Genomic DNA, 15,901 nt, shown 5'->3' on the forward strand with positions numbered 1-15,901 from the left:
AGGATTACTTGACAACAGTAAAATCTAGAAATGAAGATCAGATTAAAAAACAAAGACTACCCTGGTGTGGCACTGCAAGTTAATGCGCTGGACTGCAAGACAGGATTGAATCACAAAGTCTGTGGTTCAAGCTCACCAGCCGTACCTTGAAAACCCTGTACAAGGTTGCTATGAGTCAGAAATGACTTAACAACAACCCTAGTAAAGGAATACTAATGTGATGCTGTGGGATCATGCATTGGACCACAAGGTCGGTAGTTCAAATACACCAGCCGCTCCTTGGAAACCCTATACAGGGTCGCTAAGAGTCAGAATCAACTCAACCACGATGAACAACAACAACCCTAGTAGACTACCACTTGTCTATCAGTTTGTCATACTATGGTGGCCTGTATGTTGCTGTGATGCTGGAAGCTATGATACTGGTATTTTAAATACCAGCAGAGTCACCCATCGTGGACAGGTTTCAACTGAGCTTTCAGATTAAGAGTGTTTAGGAAGAAGGAGAAATGGACTATTTCCGGATATTCAGTCACTGAAAGCTTTATGAATAGTAGTGGAACACTGTTGGCACCAGAATATTGAATATTGAAAAATGATAAGGCGCACCAAAATACTGTCATATATATGCTGGAAGATGAACCCACATGGGAAGGCACTCAAAATACAACTGAGGAAGTGGTGCCTCTTCAAAGCAGACTTAACCGTGATGACGTGAATGGAGTTTAGTTTTTGGGACCTTCATTAGCTGATGGGGTACAACTCAAAATGAAGAGAAACAGCTGTAAACACCCATTAATAACCAGAACATGGAATACACAAAGTCTAAATCTAGGAAAATTGGAAGGTGTCAAAAATGAAATGTAATGTGTAAACATTGATATCCTAGGCATTAGTGAGCTGAAATGGACTGGTATTAGCCATTTTGAATCTGACAATCACTTGGTTTACTATGCTGGGAACGGCAAATTGAAGAGGAATGGCATCTCATTCATCATCAAAAAGAACATTTCAAAGATCTGTCTTGAAGTATAATGCTGTCTGTGATAGGCTAATATCCATATGCCTACATGTAAGAGCACCAACCACTAAAGCCAGTGATGATGAAATTAAAGAATCCTACCAACTTCTTCAGTCTGAAACTGATCAAATATTGAATCATGATATATTGATAATTACTGGTGATTGGAGTACAAAGGTTGGAAACAAAGAAGAAGGATCAGTCATCGGAAAACAAGGCTGTGATGATAGCAACAATGCTGGAGATCACATGACAGAATTTTTCCAAGACCAGTGACTTGTTCATTGCAAATACCTTTTTTAAACAACATAAAAGAAACTACACATACACATGGAGCTCACCAGATGGAGTATACAGAAATCAAATTGACATCTGTGGAAAGAGATAGTGGAAAAGCTCCATATCATCAGCCAAAACGCAACCAGGGGCAGACTGTGGTACACACCATTAATTACTCATATGTAAGTTCGGGCTGAACCTGAAGAACACTAAAACAAATCCATGAGAGCCAAAATATGACCCTGAATATATCCCACTTAAATTTAGAGATCATCTCAAGCACAGATTTGATGAATCAGACACTAAAGACCAAAGACCAGAAGAGTTGTGGGATGACATCATGAACAACAACAAGCAAAATGTCACTGAGAAGATACGAAAGAAGGAAAAGACCAAAAGTGATGTCAGAAAATATTCTGAAACTTGTTCTCCAGCACAGGGATGCTAAAGCAAATGGAAGAAGTGAGGAGGCAAAAGAGATGAACAGAAAATATCAAAGGGCATCTTGAGAAGCCCAAATCCAATATTATAATTAAATGTGCAAACCTGAAATTAGAAATCCAAGCGGGAAGAACACACTGAGCATTTCTCAAGATGAAAGAACTGAAGAAACAATTCAAGCCTTGACTTGCAATATTGAAGGATTTTATGGGCAAAATATTGAATGATGCAGAAAACATTAAAAAAAAAAAAAAAGATGGAAGGAATACACGGAGTCACTGTACCAAGAGGTACAAGAGGTAACAGATGATCAAGAGCCAATGATACTGAAGGAAGTAGTTCAAAGTGCACTGAAGGCATTGGTAAAGAACAAGACTCTGGGAATTAATAGAATACAAATTGAAATCTTTCAGCAAACTGAGCGCAGTTCTACAAGTACTCACACATCTATACCAAGAAATTTGGAAGACAGCTACCTGGCTAACAGGTTTGAAGAGATCTATATTTGTGCCCATTTCAAAGAGAGGTGACCCAATGGAATGTGGAGATCATCGGATAATGTCATGAATATTGCATGCAAATAATACTCTGCTAAAGATACTTCAAAAACAGCTGCAGAAGCACATTGACAGGGAGCTGCCAGAGTTTCAGGTCAAATTCAGACAGGGATGTGGAACGAGGGATATCACTGCTGATGTAGATGGATCTTGACTGAAAGCAGAGAATGCCAGAAAGATGTTTACCTGTGATTTATTGACTAGGCGAAGGCTTTTGATTGTGTGGATCATGACGAGTCATGGATGACATTGCAGAGAATGAGTATTCTAGAACACTTAATTGTGCTCACAAGGACCTGTATATAGACCAAGAAGCAGCTATTCGAACATAAAGCTAACACTGAATGGTTTAAAATTAGGAAAGGTATGTGCCAGGGTTGTTTTCTTTCACCATACTTATTCAGTTTGTATGCTGAGCAAATAATTCGAGAAACTGGATTATATGAAGAATGTGATATCAGGATTGGAGGAAGACTTATTAACAACCTGCGATATGCAGATGCTACAAATTTGTTTGATGAAAACGAAGAGGACTTAAAATATTTACTGATGAAGATCAAATCTATAGTCTTCCGTATGGGTTGCATCTCAATGTAAAAACAAAAATCCTCACAACCGGACCAACAAATAACATCAAGATAAAAGGAGAAAAGATTGAAATTGTCAAAGACTTCATTTTGCTCAGATCAACCATCAACACTCATGGAAGCAGCAGTCAAGAAATCAAATGACACATTGCATTAGGCAAATCTGCTGCACGAGACCTCTTAAAGTGTTCCAAGAGTAAAGATTTTATCAGGAAGGAAGAGTCCCTGGAGAAAGACATCATGCTAGGTAAAGTGTAAGGTCAGCGAAAAAGATGAAGACCCCCAATTAGATGGATTGGCACAGTGGCAGCAGCAATGGTCTCAAGTGTAGCAACGACTGTAAGGTAGTCGCAGGACCGGACAGTGTTTCATTCTGTTGTTCATAGGGTCCTTGAGTCTGTACCAGCTCAACAACAACCCGAGCAGAATCAATGAACAGCAGCCTTGCGATGTAATGGTTAAGTGCGCAGCTGCTAACCTACAGGCTGGTAGTTAGAATTCACCCAGCAACTCTAGGAGACAAGATCTAGGGCTCTGCTCCCATAAAGATTATAGCTTATGAATCAGAATCAACTTAACCACACACAATACTATAAGACAAGATACACTTTCATAACATTGTGAAAACAGAGCTGGAGGCAATCTAGCTATTTATTCTGTTATTGTTAAGTGCCTTCAAGACGGCTGACTCATAGCAGCCCTATGAGATATAGGGTTTCCGAGGAGTGGCTGGTGAATTTGAACTGCCAACATTGCAGTTCAAACCAATCTTGCCAGTCTAGTGCTTATCTTACAGAGCCACATCAGGACTCCTAGGAATACAGAAATGGTATACAGTCATTGGTTCCCTTAGAGGTGGTGGTGGCTGGATTTAAACTACTAGCCTTGCTGATAGCAGTTCAGTGCTTATTATCCTAAAGTGGTGGCTGAGTTACGATGAGTCAGTTACAACTTATAGTGACTCTGTACAGGGTTTCTGAGGCTGTAAACCTTATGGGAACAGAAAGCCTAGCTTTCTCCCAAGTTTCAAACTGCTGACCTTGTAGTTAGCAGTCCAGCAAGTAATCCACTACACTACCAGGGCTCCTTTCCCTATAGGTTGCTGTTGTTAAGTGCCATCGAGTCAGTTCTGACTCATAGTGACCCTGTATAGGGTTTCCAAGGAGTGACTGGTGGGTTTGAACTGCTAACTTTGTGGTTAACAGTCTAGTGCTCATTCTATAGTGTCACATCAGGACTACCCATGAGTTAAAAAAAATCAAATGTCTAAAGGACCAAGCTGACCATTCCTCATTAATGAGTGAAATTGGCCAGATGAGCAAGAATAAAGCCCATTGAGAAAACTTCTATTTGACTCCAGACAACAGTTGGCACCAGAGATTTGGAGTCAAGAGTTACTCTAATATCACATTTCACCAAATACGAAAATTCCATTAAGTGTAAGTAACACCCTTATTTTATGTGCCATTAAGAAAGAAAAGCTGCTGCCAATTATATATTGTATAACACATTTCAGTATTGTATAACATATTTCAGTATTATAAAAGCGTAAAATATGATCATTCTGGTTTTTCAGAGAATCCAGAAAACTGGGCTTGAATGTGAAATGCCAACTCTTAAGAACTGGAAACTACTCAAAAATTCAGAATACTGGTGGTGTAGTGGGTTATGCATTGGGCTGCTAACTACAAAGTCAGCAGTTTGAATCCACCAGTCACCCTGTGGGAAAAGATGAGGCTTTCTGCTCCCATATTTACAGCCTGAATTGGAATCAACTTGAGGCACACAACATGTGAGCCCGAAAAAACTAAGTCTTCTGGAGGATCCCAAAACTACCTCTAGTGCAACTTCACCAAGCTTCAGCTAATTCCCCATTCTGATTCTCTAGATGGAGCTTTTCAATAATCTCCATGGTTCCTATTTTCAGATTTATTTAAGGCTGATTTCTTTTTTCTTCACCTGAACATAAACCTGTGTTACAGAATTTTTTATCTTCCTTGACAGTGGTCTTCAGCTAAATGCCTGTGGAATAAAGTGCAGAGGATAAGGGAACAGGGAATTACTTGGACTCAATTTTTGCCTACTTTCATAGGATTGGAATCACAAAAAGAAGATAACTAATTATACTTAATCTTCATCAATATCTCCATCTGGCAGGAAAACCAAGTACTTTGCTATATATTAGCTTTGGCTGGATCTGTATGTAACCAAGCAACAACATCCTTTTTCAAAGTACTATTTGGAACTACCAAGTATGTAACTAAGTGAGCTCAGTGTGTTCAGTAGGAGCTGAGGAACATCAATAGATAAAATCACTACCTCACAAGAGCTTTGAGCCGGTACACTGGTGGTTGATTTCAAATCAAAGATAGGAACATTTCTCAAAGAGTGGTGGGACGCCCCCCAATTTTAGAATCACTTTCCGTGTATTCTCAAAATGCACATTCCTTAACCTTGTTCCTTCTGTATCCAAAAAATATATTCCCCCAAAAATCATACTTACACATACTGAAACTTCTTAAGTACTGCCCTAATATTCGATTAGAGTGGGTTTCAGTGTTTCTTAATCACTGCCCTCATCGTTCCTCAGCGGCAACCTGGGTACGCTACCCATTACCAATACTGATGCAATCAGCGTTAGACACACTCTTCCTAACCAGGCCCCCCTCCAAACCCTCATCTCTCCAGAGAGGAAATTACTTCTATGCAAGAGATATCAACACCCACGCTATGTGTCCCATCACCTTTCCCACCCTAGTCCTCTCTTTTAAAAAGAATTTCCTGCTCGTCACCCTTCCTTTTTTCTCTCGACAGAGTCCCTCTACCCTAACCCAACCTCCAGTCCATCCGTCCACCCCCGCCTGGCATCTCTTTCGCCTCAGGCCTCTGACTCCAAGGAGCTGGAGGCCGCTCCTGGATCCTTTCCACTGTGTGAGGATCCTCCATTCTTTACACTTCACAATCACCCTTTTCCACGCCCAATATCTCTCAACTTAAGCTATGATACCAGGAGTGTACTTACCATTCCGGCCGTTGCTACTGTCACTGCTCTGGTTGCTAGGGCCCGCCGGGTCAGTGCGCATGCGCACTTCTTGGAGCGCGTCCCGGATCCCAGCCCTGACCGCAGTCCCTTCTCTCCGCCCATACAGTGGCGCAAGCGGTGCATTGTGGGATGGCGCGGCGGCCGCGTTAGTCCTCCCACGTGGCTGCCGCGCGGCTGCTGGGAAAGTGGTTGGGGGCGGGGAGATGTGGGTGCTTGATCTTTCAGTGGTGATCTAAAGTTATTTTTGATTGAAGATAATTTCGATTATGTGGAGTCACGTGCTAGTTTTTACCATTCCCAATCTATCAGCCAAGGAGCTCTGGTAGCGTAGAGGTTACGAATAGGACTGCCAACCTTAAGGTCAGCAGTTCGAAACTACCAGGTGCTCCGCGAGAGAAAGATGAGGCTTTCTGCTCCCGTAAAGATTTACAGCCTCGGAAACCCTGTACAGGGTCGCTATGGGTCGGAACCGACTCGACGGCACTTAACAACAATCTATCAGCCGAAGTCCTGGTGTGCCGCTGTGGGTTAATGCGCCAGACTGCGAAGGTGGGAGATCCAAGCTCACCAGCGGCTCCTCAGAAACCCTATACAGGGTCGCTATGGGTCGGAAACGACTCGACAGCACTTAACAGCAACAACAATCTATCAGCCACTCTTCGGAAACCCTACACAGGGTCGCTATGAGTTGGAACCAACTCCACGGCACTAAACACCAAAAAACAACAAGATTTGTAGGTTAAGCATTGGACTGCGAGCCACAGGTCTACTCTTCAAACCCACCAGCTGCTTGGAACCGACTCCGCGGCACTTAACAACAGCAAGATTCGAAACTAAAACCTCCCCATGATAATTGCCCTACCAGTAAAGAACTCTCCATATTGCCTTGTCTTCCAGATTGCCCTTCTCATCCGGACTGATTCACCTCCTCACTTGGCTGAATTTCTTAGGTTTTCTTCCTTCCAACTAACTGCTCCTCCAGGGAGCCAGTGGCGGCAGAAAACCCAGTTTCACATTAAAAATATTATAAAATGTTGGTTTTACATTTTATTGTTGTTGTTAAGTGCTGCTGAGTGGATTCCGGCCATCGCAACCCTGTATAGGGTTTCCAAGGAGCAGCTTGAACCACCACCCCTTGCAATTCAAGTCTGACGCATTAGCCCACAGAGTCACACCAGGACTCTACATTTTATAGTGGCTTTGTATTTTGTTGTTGGTTGCAAATTCGTTCCGATGCACAACAGTAGAAACACGGCCCAGTCCTGTGCCATCCTCAACAATTATTATGTTCGAGATCATTGTTGTTGCTATTTTTGTTGTCAGTTCATCTTTTGGGATCTCGTTTTCACTGACCTTACACTTTACCAGGAACTGGGCCCTTCTGACAAGTCCAGGGAACGAAAGAGACACGAAGTCTAGCCATCCTGGCTTCTAAGGAACATCTGGCTGTACCTCTTCCAAGACAGTTTTTTTTAGTCTCTGGCAGTCCATGGTACAATTGTTAGAAATGAACCCCGATGTCGCGCAAAAAGACACTCTGTAAGACTAAATTTCCTCGACAAAGCAAAATTTACTTCTGCAGAAGGGTGCAAGTCGCCGTACAGGTACAGTCTAGCCAGCACACTGGGCAGGTAGTCGGCTTGGGTTTTTATCCCTGACCTAGTCTTAAAGCTGTGTCTAACCCGACTGGCTAGGGCTTTGACTGCACAGTCTTGTCCTTACCGGGTTGGCTAATTCAAATCGCTAAGGCATGCATTCTTGTCCTTACTTGGTTGGCTATTTCAAATGACTAGGGGAGCTTAAGGAAGTTAGAAAATCTCTACTCCAGGAAGTAGTAAAAATGAAAAAGAAGTCTTCAGAATTCAATAAACAAGATTACAATAAATTTGAAGAAAAGACATTCATTCCCACTCTTTGAATATTCTTTGCCAATACCGTAATTCAAATCCCCTCACCTATCAAAGTAGCCAGAAATTGTGAAAAAATATACTTGAGATCCTAAAAGAAGGGAGAAATGACTGTTACTGAGTTAGCCTTTCTGGAGGCCTGTTGACACTATGTATTGAAAGCTTCAAAAACATTTGCGCAATTCCACTTTTAAGAGTCATCTTGGAGAAATAATTAGACAAGTGCCCAGAGATAATGTTTAAAGTTTTAATAGCAAAAAGAAAAGCCACTCAAGTGTCAACAAAAAAGAACTGATTAGTATTATTGAACAGCCAAGCAATGAAATAATGAAATAATATATTTCCATTTTAAAAGGTTGCTGAAAATTGTGCACATGCAAAGATAGTCTTGATGTAATAAGTAAAAATGCAAATTGCCAAACCAAATAGTTGTCAAGATCCACTTAAAAATTATACATTGCACACATAAATACACATACAACATCTTTCTGTTACCCATGTTATCCCTCCCATCTGGAAGGATATAATGAAAGTTTATGTTCATTTTTCTTGTCTTTTCTGATAGGTTTACAATACGGATGTTTAATGTTTGAAATAGATTCCATTTTGAAAAAGTTATGTAATTTAACAACACTTATATCTGGTAGCGTAGTGGTTACAAATCGGGCTGCGAACCTTAAGGTCAGTGGTTCGAAACTACCAGCTGCTCCGTGAGAGAAAGATGAGGCTTTCTACTCCCATAAAGATTTACACCCTCGGAAATCCTATACAGGGTCGCTATGGGTCGGAACCGACTCGACGGCACTTAACAACAACAACATAATAAAATAGAAAAAGTACAATGTTTATAGAGTTAAAATGATATAACACATACAACTGTTGTTCTTGTAGTGTTTCTCATTAGACCGCCACACTTTCCTGCCTCTCTTAACTAGAATTCTTCCTTACCTGACAAAATCTCTACCAGTTTTGGAGATATGGATATAATAAGAATGTAATCCTCAAGCATATTTTATAACCCAGAAGAGTATTCATTTTACTCAAGATTCTGAATTATACCATAGAGAATTGGTGTTTATGGTAAAATAGCATTATTAAATTATCTTTCTATTCAGAACTGTTACTTCCTCCTAATAACTGTCCTGGTAAACTTTGACCAAAAATATTTACCATTATATAAACTGTAAATTACCAGAAATTTAGTTCTCTTTGTGAATTTCTTTCATAATATCCTGCTACATTTCCCATAAAGTACGTAAGTTTCAGATTCTTGAAGGCTAAAATATTTACATAGGAAAATCCTGCAAAGTGATAGAATAATTCCAAAAACTGTTCACAGAAAAAAATAGTTTTGGGTCCATTTGTTCTTGTTGCAGGCTTGGGTAAAAGAAATGTGAAGGGCGCATAGAAAGCAGAAATTCCACAGAGAGGTATCCAATCTGTCTGGGCGTGACTGATGAACGGAGATGGGGATGGCTCTCATGCTGCACAGTAGTGTATAATTGCTGTCAGGATTGACTGTGAGGGTTGGAAATGCAAAGGTAGACATTTTGTAGCAAAACGAGGGAAATGTTTGACTTTGCAGTCCAGGAACGGAGGTCCCTGGGACCATCAAAGGAGAAAAGCAGAATGCGGGACTCTACCCAGAGAAGCAGTGAAGCCAGAGATGTTGTTGTGAAGAGAGGGAATGGCTGGGGACTCTAGACCCAGGGAGGGAGAGGGGTTGTGTGCTGACAACCAGGGGGGCAGGCTTGCAAGGGTTGGTTGGTTGGAGGGGATTGTCACCATGGCAGTAAAAAGATATAAGATAGAATGAATGCAAAGCTAATGTTCTCCCATGTAAACTAATTCACAATAAAACATTAAAAACAAACAGCATTTACAACACCAAATATATATATTAAAGAACAAAGTTGGCACATTGAGGACCAAGCTATGGTTTTTTTCAGTTGCCTCATATGTATGTGAAAGTTGGACAATGAATAAGGAAAACTGGAAAAGAATTGATGCATTTGAATTATGGTGTTGGTGAAGACTATTGAAAGTACCATGAACTGCCAGAAAAAACAAATCTGTCTTGAAAAAAGTACAGCCTGAATGCTCTTTAGAAGTAAGGATGGCAAGACTTTGTCTCTTTTACTTTGGGCAAATTGTCAAGAAGGATCCAGTCCTAGAAGAAAAAAACCTCATGTTTGGTAACATGGAGAATCAGTGAAAAAGAGGAAGATGCCCAAGGAGATCAACTGACTCAGTAAAAGCAAAAATGGACTCAAACATAACAGTTGGGAGGATGGTGCAGGATCAGGAGGCAGCATTTCCTTCTCTTTGCATAGGATCGCTATGAGTTCGAATGAACTTAATGGCACCTAACAACAAGAGCACTAAGGTGCTCCTGACCCAAGCCATGGTGTTTTCAATAACCTCATATGCATATGAAACTTGAACAGTAAATAAGGGAGACTGTAGAAGAATTGATGCTCTTGAGATATGGTGTTAGAGGAGAATATTGGAAGTGCCATGGACTGCCCATAGAACCAATAGATCTGTGTTGGAAGAAGTGCAGCCAGAGTGCTCTCTGGAGGCCAAGATGGCCAAACTTCGTCTCTTATACTTCGGACATATTGTCAGGAGGGACCAGTCACTGGAGAAGGATATCATGTTTGGTAAAGTGGAGGGTCAGAGAACAAGAGGAAGACCCCCAGCGAGATGGATTGGCTAAATGGCAGCATCAATGGGCTCAAGTGTGGCAACAATAATGAGGTTGGCCCAGGATTGGGCAGTGTTTCGTTCTGCTGTGCATAAGGTCTCTATGAGTCGGCACTGACTCAATAGCACCTAACAATAACAACAACAACATGCCTTTGGTTATAATCCTGTTTAGAAATGGGTTGTTTTATGTTCACAAGACTGGATTAGTGTAGGTGGTATCGTTAGTTAATATCTTTCAAGGTATAAAGAGATTAAACAAGCCATCCAAAGAGGGCAAAATGGGGAAAGAGAGATGCCAAGCCACATGAAGCACAAATGAGATCAGAAGACTGGAGAATCTGAAATCGACATAAATAAAGGCTTGCCTTTGAACAGGCACTCTGAATTGAGACTTCCAGCCTGCTAAACTGAAAAAATGAGCTTCTGTCTGTTAAAGCCACATATTAGTGTCATCTCTATTCTAGCAGCCCTAGATAACTGAGACAGGTTGTTCATCTTCAAATTTCTAGTATGAAGAATGCTAGAGTAAATATTCTTACATATAAACTTTTGTTCCTTTGTGTGAGTATACTTTAGAGGGAATTCCCAGAAGTGAACAAAGAAACAATTTAAACTTTTGATATATATTAAATTGTTGTCTTAAAGGAATGAATAATTTATACTTACACTAACAAAGTATGAAAGTTTCTCTTGTTCAACATTGCCATCAACTCTAAGTATGAACACATTTATTAGTTATCAAATTTTGGTAAAAAGTGGTTTATTCAATGTACATTTTTAAAATTATAGTAAAAGTTACTATTTATAAGTAAAAAAAAGTGAGAAAAAGGTTTTTAAAAAAGTTTTAAACAGTTTCCCCAAATTAAAAAAATCTAGTTGTTGTCATTGTTGTTAGGTGCCATTGAGTCGGTACCGACTCATAGCGACCTTATGCATAGCAGAACGAAACACTGCCTGGTCCTGGGCCAACCTCACTATTGTTGCCACGCTTGAGTCCATCAATACTGCCACCTGGCCCAAAAAAAACATCTAGTAGGCCCTTTTAAAAGTATAGATAAAATGGTGTTAAATAATAGAAAACAGTATCAAATATACTAATAAATTTTTAATCTTCAAACAAGAATGTGGATTAAATAAAAGAAAAACAGATACACATTTAACATAATTAGAGATTGTGCAAAATAGCTAAAAGTTATATATCTTCAAATTAAAAAGAAATTAAACCATAATGAAACACATAATTAAGTTTTTTACTTATCTAATCAAGATGTTTCTCTGCTATTCATAAGGTTTTTAGTGACTAAATATTTGGAAGTAGTTCATTGCTCCTTCTTCCTAGTCTGTCTTCCTCTGGAAGCTCATCTGAAACCTGTCCACCATGGGTGACCTTGCAGGTATTTAAAATACCAATGCCATAGCTTCCAGAATCACAGCAATACACAAGCCACCACAGTACGACAAACTGACAGACGAGTGGTGAATGTAAAGCTTAGGATCCTGTTTGTAAAGTTTCACCTAATTCACAATAAAATACCGGTGGCATAGTTTCCAGAATCACAGCAACTTACAAGCCACTACAGTATGACAAAGATGACTATACACATGGACCTTACCAGATGGAATACATAGAAATCAAATTGACTACATCTGCAATAAGAGACAATGGAAAAGCTCCATATCTTCAGTCAAAACAAGGCCAGGGGCAGATTGTGGAACAGCCCATCAATTGCTCATATGCAAATTCAAACTGAAGTTGAAGAAAATGAAAACAAGTCCACGAGATCCAAAATATGACCTTGAATATATCCCACCTGAATTTAGAGATCATCTGGATTGGCAAAATGGCAGCATCATTGGGCTCAAGCATGGCAACAATTGTGTGGTTGGCCCAGGACCGGGCAGTGTTTCATTCTGTTGTGCATAGGGTCACTATGAGTCGGTATCAATTCGGTGGCACCTAACAACAACAACAACATCATAATCATCATAATTTAGTTTTAGTTTAGTTAGTAGGTTGGGTTTTTTTCTTTCATACTTGAGGGGAAACACTAAAGTATTAATTAGTAATCTTTTATTTTGGTCGATCAGTGGATCTTGCACTCAAGACTATATTGTATGCTTTTCCTGACTGAGGATGAAGTATCACCCCAATTTATCATATTAAAGGTTTTTTCCCCCTAAATAAACATTATTTTTCCCCTTAAAAAAACATAAATACTTTATTGTTCTGTGCATTAATATACATGAAATATGGAATCAGGTGTTTGATTGCTAATTCCAGGGTTTTTTCTGTGTGCTCATTAAAATAACTATTAATCTAAAATTTCCTTCCATGGTGATATGCCACTGAGTAGGTTGTGACTCATAGGAACCCTGTAAATAGGGTTTCATTTAAAGGGGTCATGAATTTCTGGTGTGGTGCTGTGGGACAAAACACTGGACCACGAGGTTGATTTGAACCACAAGGTTGGTGGTTCAAACTCACCAGCCGCTCCCCTGAAAATCCACACAGGGTCGCTATGAGTCAGAAGCAACTCTACGGCACCTAACAACAACATGGAAAGGATCTCAGTTCTTTCTTACTTCTCAGAAATAGAACACATACACATCCAAATGAAAAGTACATACAGAAATCTTTTAATTTGGGGAGAGGAAAATGTCCTAGTAGTTTCTGTGTTTTTTTATAATCATTAAGGCAATTTTCCCATTCATTCATTTCTTACAAAAAACGAAAGCCTATGATCATCTATGGCTTCTCTAGAGATGCAAACAATCTCATCCATTTTAATATTAAAAAGTCAGAAAGACAATAGAGAACTCCTTAGCACAAAGATGAAAACAATACAATTTTCAAACATTTTCTGCTTTATTGTATGTGTTTGCTTATTTGTTTCACTGTTTGTGTGCTTATCTTGCAAGAGTCTACAGAAGTGGAGGAAAATAGCTGCAGGCTAGTTTTAAATAACAAGAGAGAGGAATTAAGCACTGAATATGAAAAACAAAACTTCATATTTATTAAACTAGGAAGAATATTCCTGAAGCATATCAGGTCAATTGAGCCTAAACAAATGGACACGTGTTTTTTTTCTAATGAATATTTGAAACTTTTTTTTTTTTAATATTACCAAAAGGACAAATCAGGATATGGAAAATTTCAAATCACAATACCCTGAACAGACTAAATATAACTTATTTTTTTAAACCTGAAGTCAGTAATGCAAAATCTGTAAAAGTAGTAATATAGCTATTGTTCATAGTAGTCCACTAATAAATCCTCTATGTCCTTTAAGTCTTCACAACGAAAGAACTAAGATTTCCTGGCAACCTTCCTGCTTAAGGTGCAAGTAACTTTGAAGCTGAATTTCCAAGGCTGCGTATAGAAACAAACTGCATTTGCAACATTCCTCCATTTTGCAGAGCCTTTCCACAGCTGAAGGGAGGCTAACAATGGCCTGCTCCAATGCACTATAGCACAACAGATGGGAAGCTCACAGGCTGGTGCAATACTCAGCCAAAAAATCAGAAACAGATGAACGGAAGACAAGGAAGTGGTGGTCAGACATTTCAATTTACAGATGCTAGCCCAGATAAAACGGTAAGGGCTTTAAGACTAGAAATGGACAATACGCAAAAATGAGATCTTCTGATATCGATACGTAAGGATTTCTGATGCGTATGTCATACATTAAATACGGAACTTTTACAAGTGGCTGCAGGGAGTTCTTTCTTATTGTTAAGAACTCTCGAGCTGGTTCCGTCTCATAGCGAATAAACATTATTTTAAAATTAAATATGTTTTACATTATTAACATAAACAGAAAAACATATGTGTGAATATGTATAAATACATACATATATACAAGGGGGCTTCAGAAATTGTGAAAAGATAATAGAATTTTTCCACGAAATTTTTGAAGCTCCTTGAATACACACACACACACATATACACACACGTGTGTATTTTTTAAAATATATATCTGATTTTTAAAAATTAATTCATGTAAGATTTTGAAGAGGTTCATTTTATTATATAAGACAACTATTACATAAAGTCAGCAAAAGGTTTTCATGCTAAAAGAACCGTTCTATGATGGTTATCAGGGATGAGACACGGGGGAATTATTCAATGGCTAGTGTTCTGGTGTGGCGCTGTATGATAAGCACCTGACCACAAAGTTGGTTTGAGCCACAAGGTTGGTAGTTCAAATTCACCTCGGAAATCCTATACAGGGTTGCTATGGGTCGGAACTGACTCAGTGGCATTTAACAACAAGTGGGTTGTTGTAATAAGTAGATTGCTGTTATGTGCCGTCGAGTCGGTGCTGACCCATAGTGACCCTGTATAGAGTTTGAACTGCCAACCTTGCAGTTCAAATGGCTTTGCAGTCTGGCGCATTAACCCACAGCACCATAGACACGTGTTAACTTGGTGATGGAGAACACTGGCAGAAGAAAGATGAAGGCAAGGGAGGGAACAGGGAGGAGGGCAAGAATGAAAGGATAAAGAGTCCTGGTGTGGCACTGTAGGTTAAGCACTCAATCTTAAAGTCAGTTAGAACAGCAAGGTTGGCGGTTCAAACTCACCAGCAGCTCCTCAGGAATGCTATACGGGGCCGCTATGAGTCTGAACTGACTCAACGGCACTTAACAACAACTGGGTTAACTGATGCTACGTGAAAGGAGTTGTAATCATTAAAATGAAAGGAAGTCTAAGATTTGTTGAATGTAAAACTGATGATCTGCTCTGTAAACCTTCATTCAATTCACAATAAAAAGTTAAAAAAAATTTTTTTTAAACAGGTCAGAAACAAAGTGAAGTTTTTATCAACCATAATGTTGTTAAATGCCAGTAAATTGGTTCCAATTTACAGTGACGCTGTGTAGGGTTTCCAAGGCTGTTAATCTTTGAGGGAAAATTTGAGTCTCATCTTTCTCCCAAAGAGTGGCTGATGGGTTTGAACCACTGACCTTGTGGTTCAAAGTTTAGTGCTTATCCTACAGAGCCACTGTATGCTCCATCTATTAACTATAATGGGAATCATACTTTGGGAAACTGATTATTGAAATTTGATATAATGTGCATTCTAATTTGAATTGATAAACATCTTGATTGTTGTTGTTGTTAGGTGCCATGGAGTCAGTACTGACTCATAGTGAACTATGAGTCACTGCCCGATCCTGCGCCAACCTCACAATTGTTGCCATGCATGAGACCATTGATGCTGCCACTTGGCCAATCCATCTCGCTGGGGGTCTCCCTCTTTTTCTCTGACCCTCCACCTTACCAAACATGAGATCCTTCTTCAGCGACTGGTCCCTCCTGGCAATATGCCCAAAGAATGAGAGATGAAGTTTGG

At 39.7% G+C, this 15,901-nt stretch overlaps 1 protein-coding gene across 1 annotated transcript in view; it reads right to left on the bottom strand.

Annotated features, from left to right (window-relative positions):
- The window catches only part of DNAL1 (dynein, axonemal, light chain 1), a 47,451-nt gene extending 41,506 nt beyond the window's left edge, over positions 1 to 5,945 (bottom strand). The window contains exon 1 of the mRNA XM_006865543.1: positions 5,908 to 5,945. Coding sequence (XP_006865605.1) covers positions 5,908 to 5,910 — 3 coding nt within the window. The 5' untranslated portion in view covers positions 5,911 to 5,945. The remainder of the gene's footprint in view (positions 1 to 5,907) is intronic.
- Positions 5,946 to 15,901: the final 9,956 nt, after the last annotated feature.

The sequence above is a fragment of the Chrysochloris asiatica genome, unplaced genomic scaffold, assembly GCF_000296735.1.
Source record: "Chrysochloris asiatica unplaced genomic scaffold, ChrAsi1.0 scaffold00079, whole genome shotgun sequence".
NCBI classification, from domain to species: Eukaryota; Metazoa; Chordata; class Mammalia; order Afrosoricida; family Chrysochloridae; genus Chrysochloris; species Chrysochloris asiatica.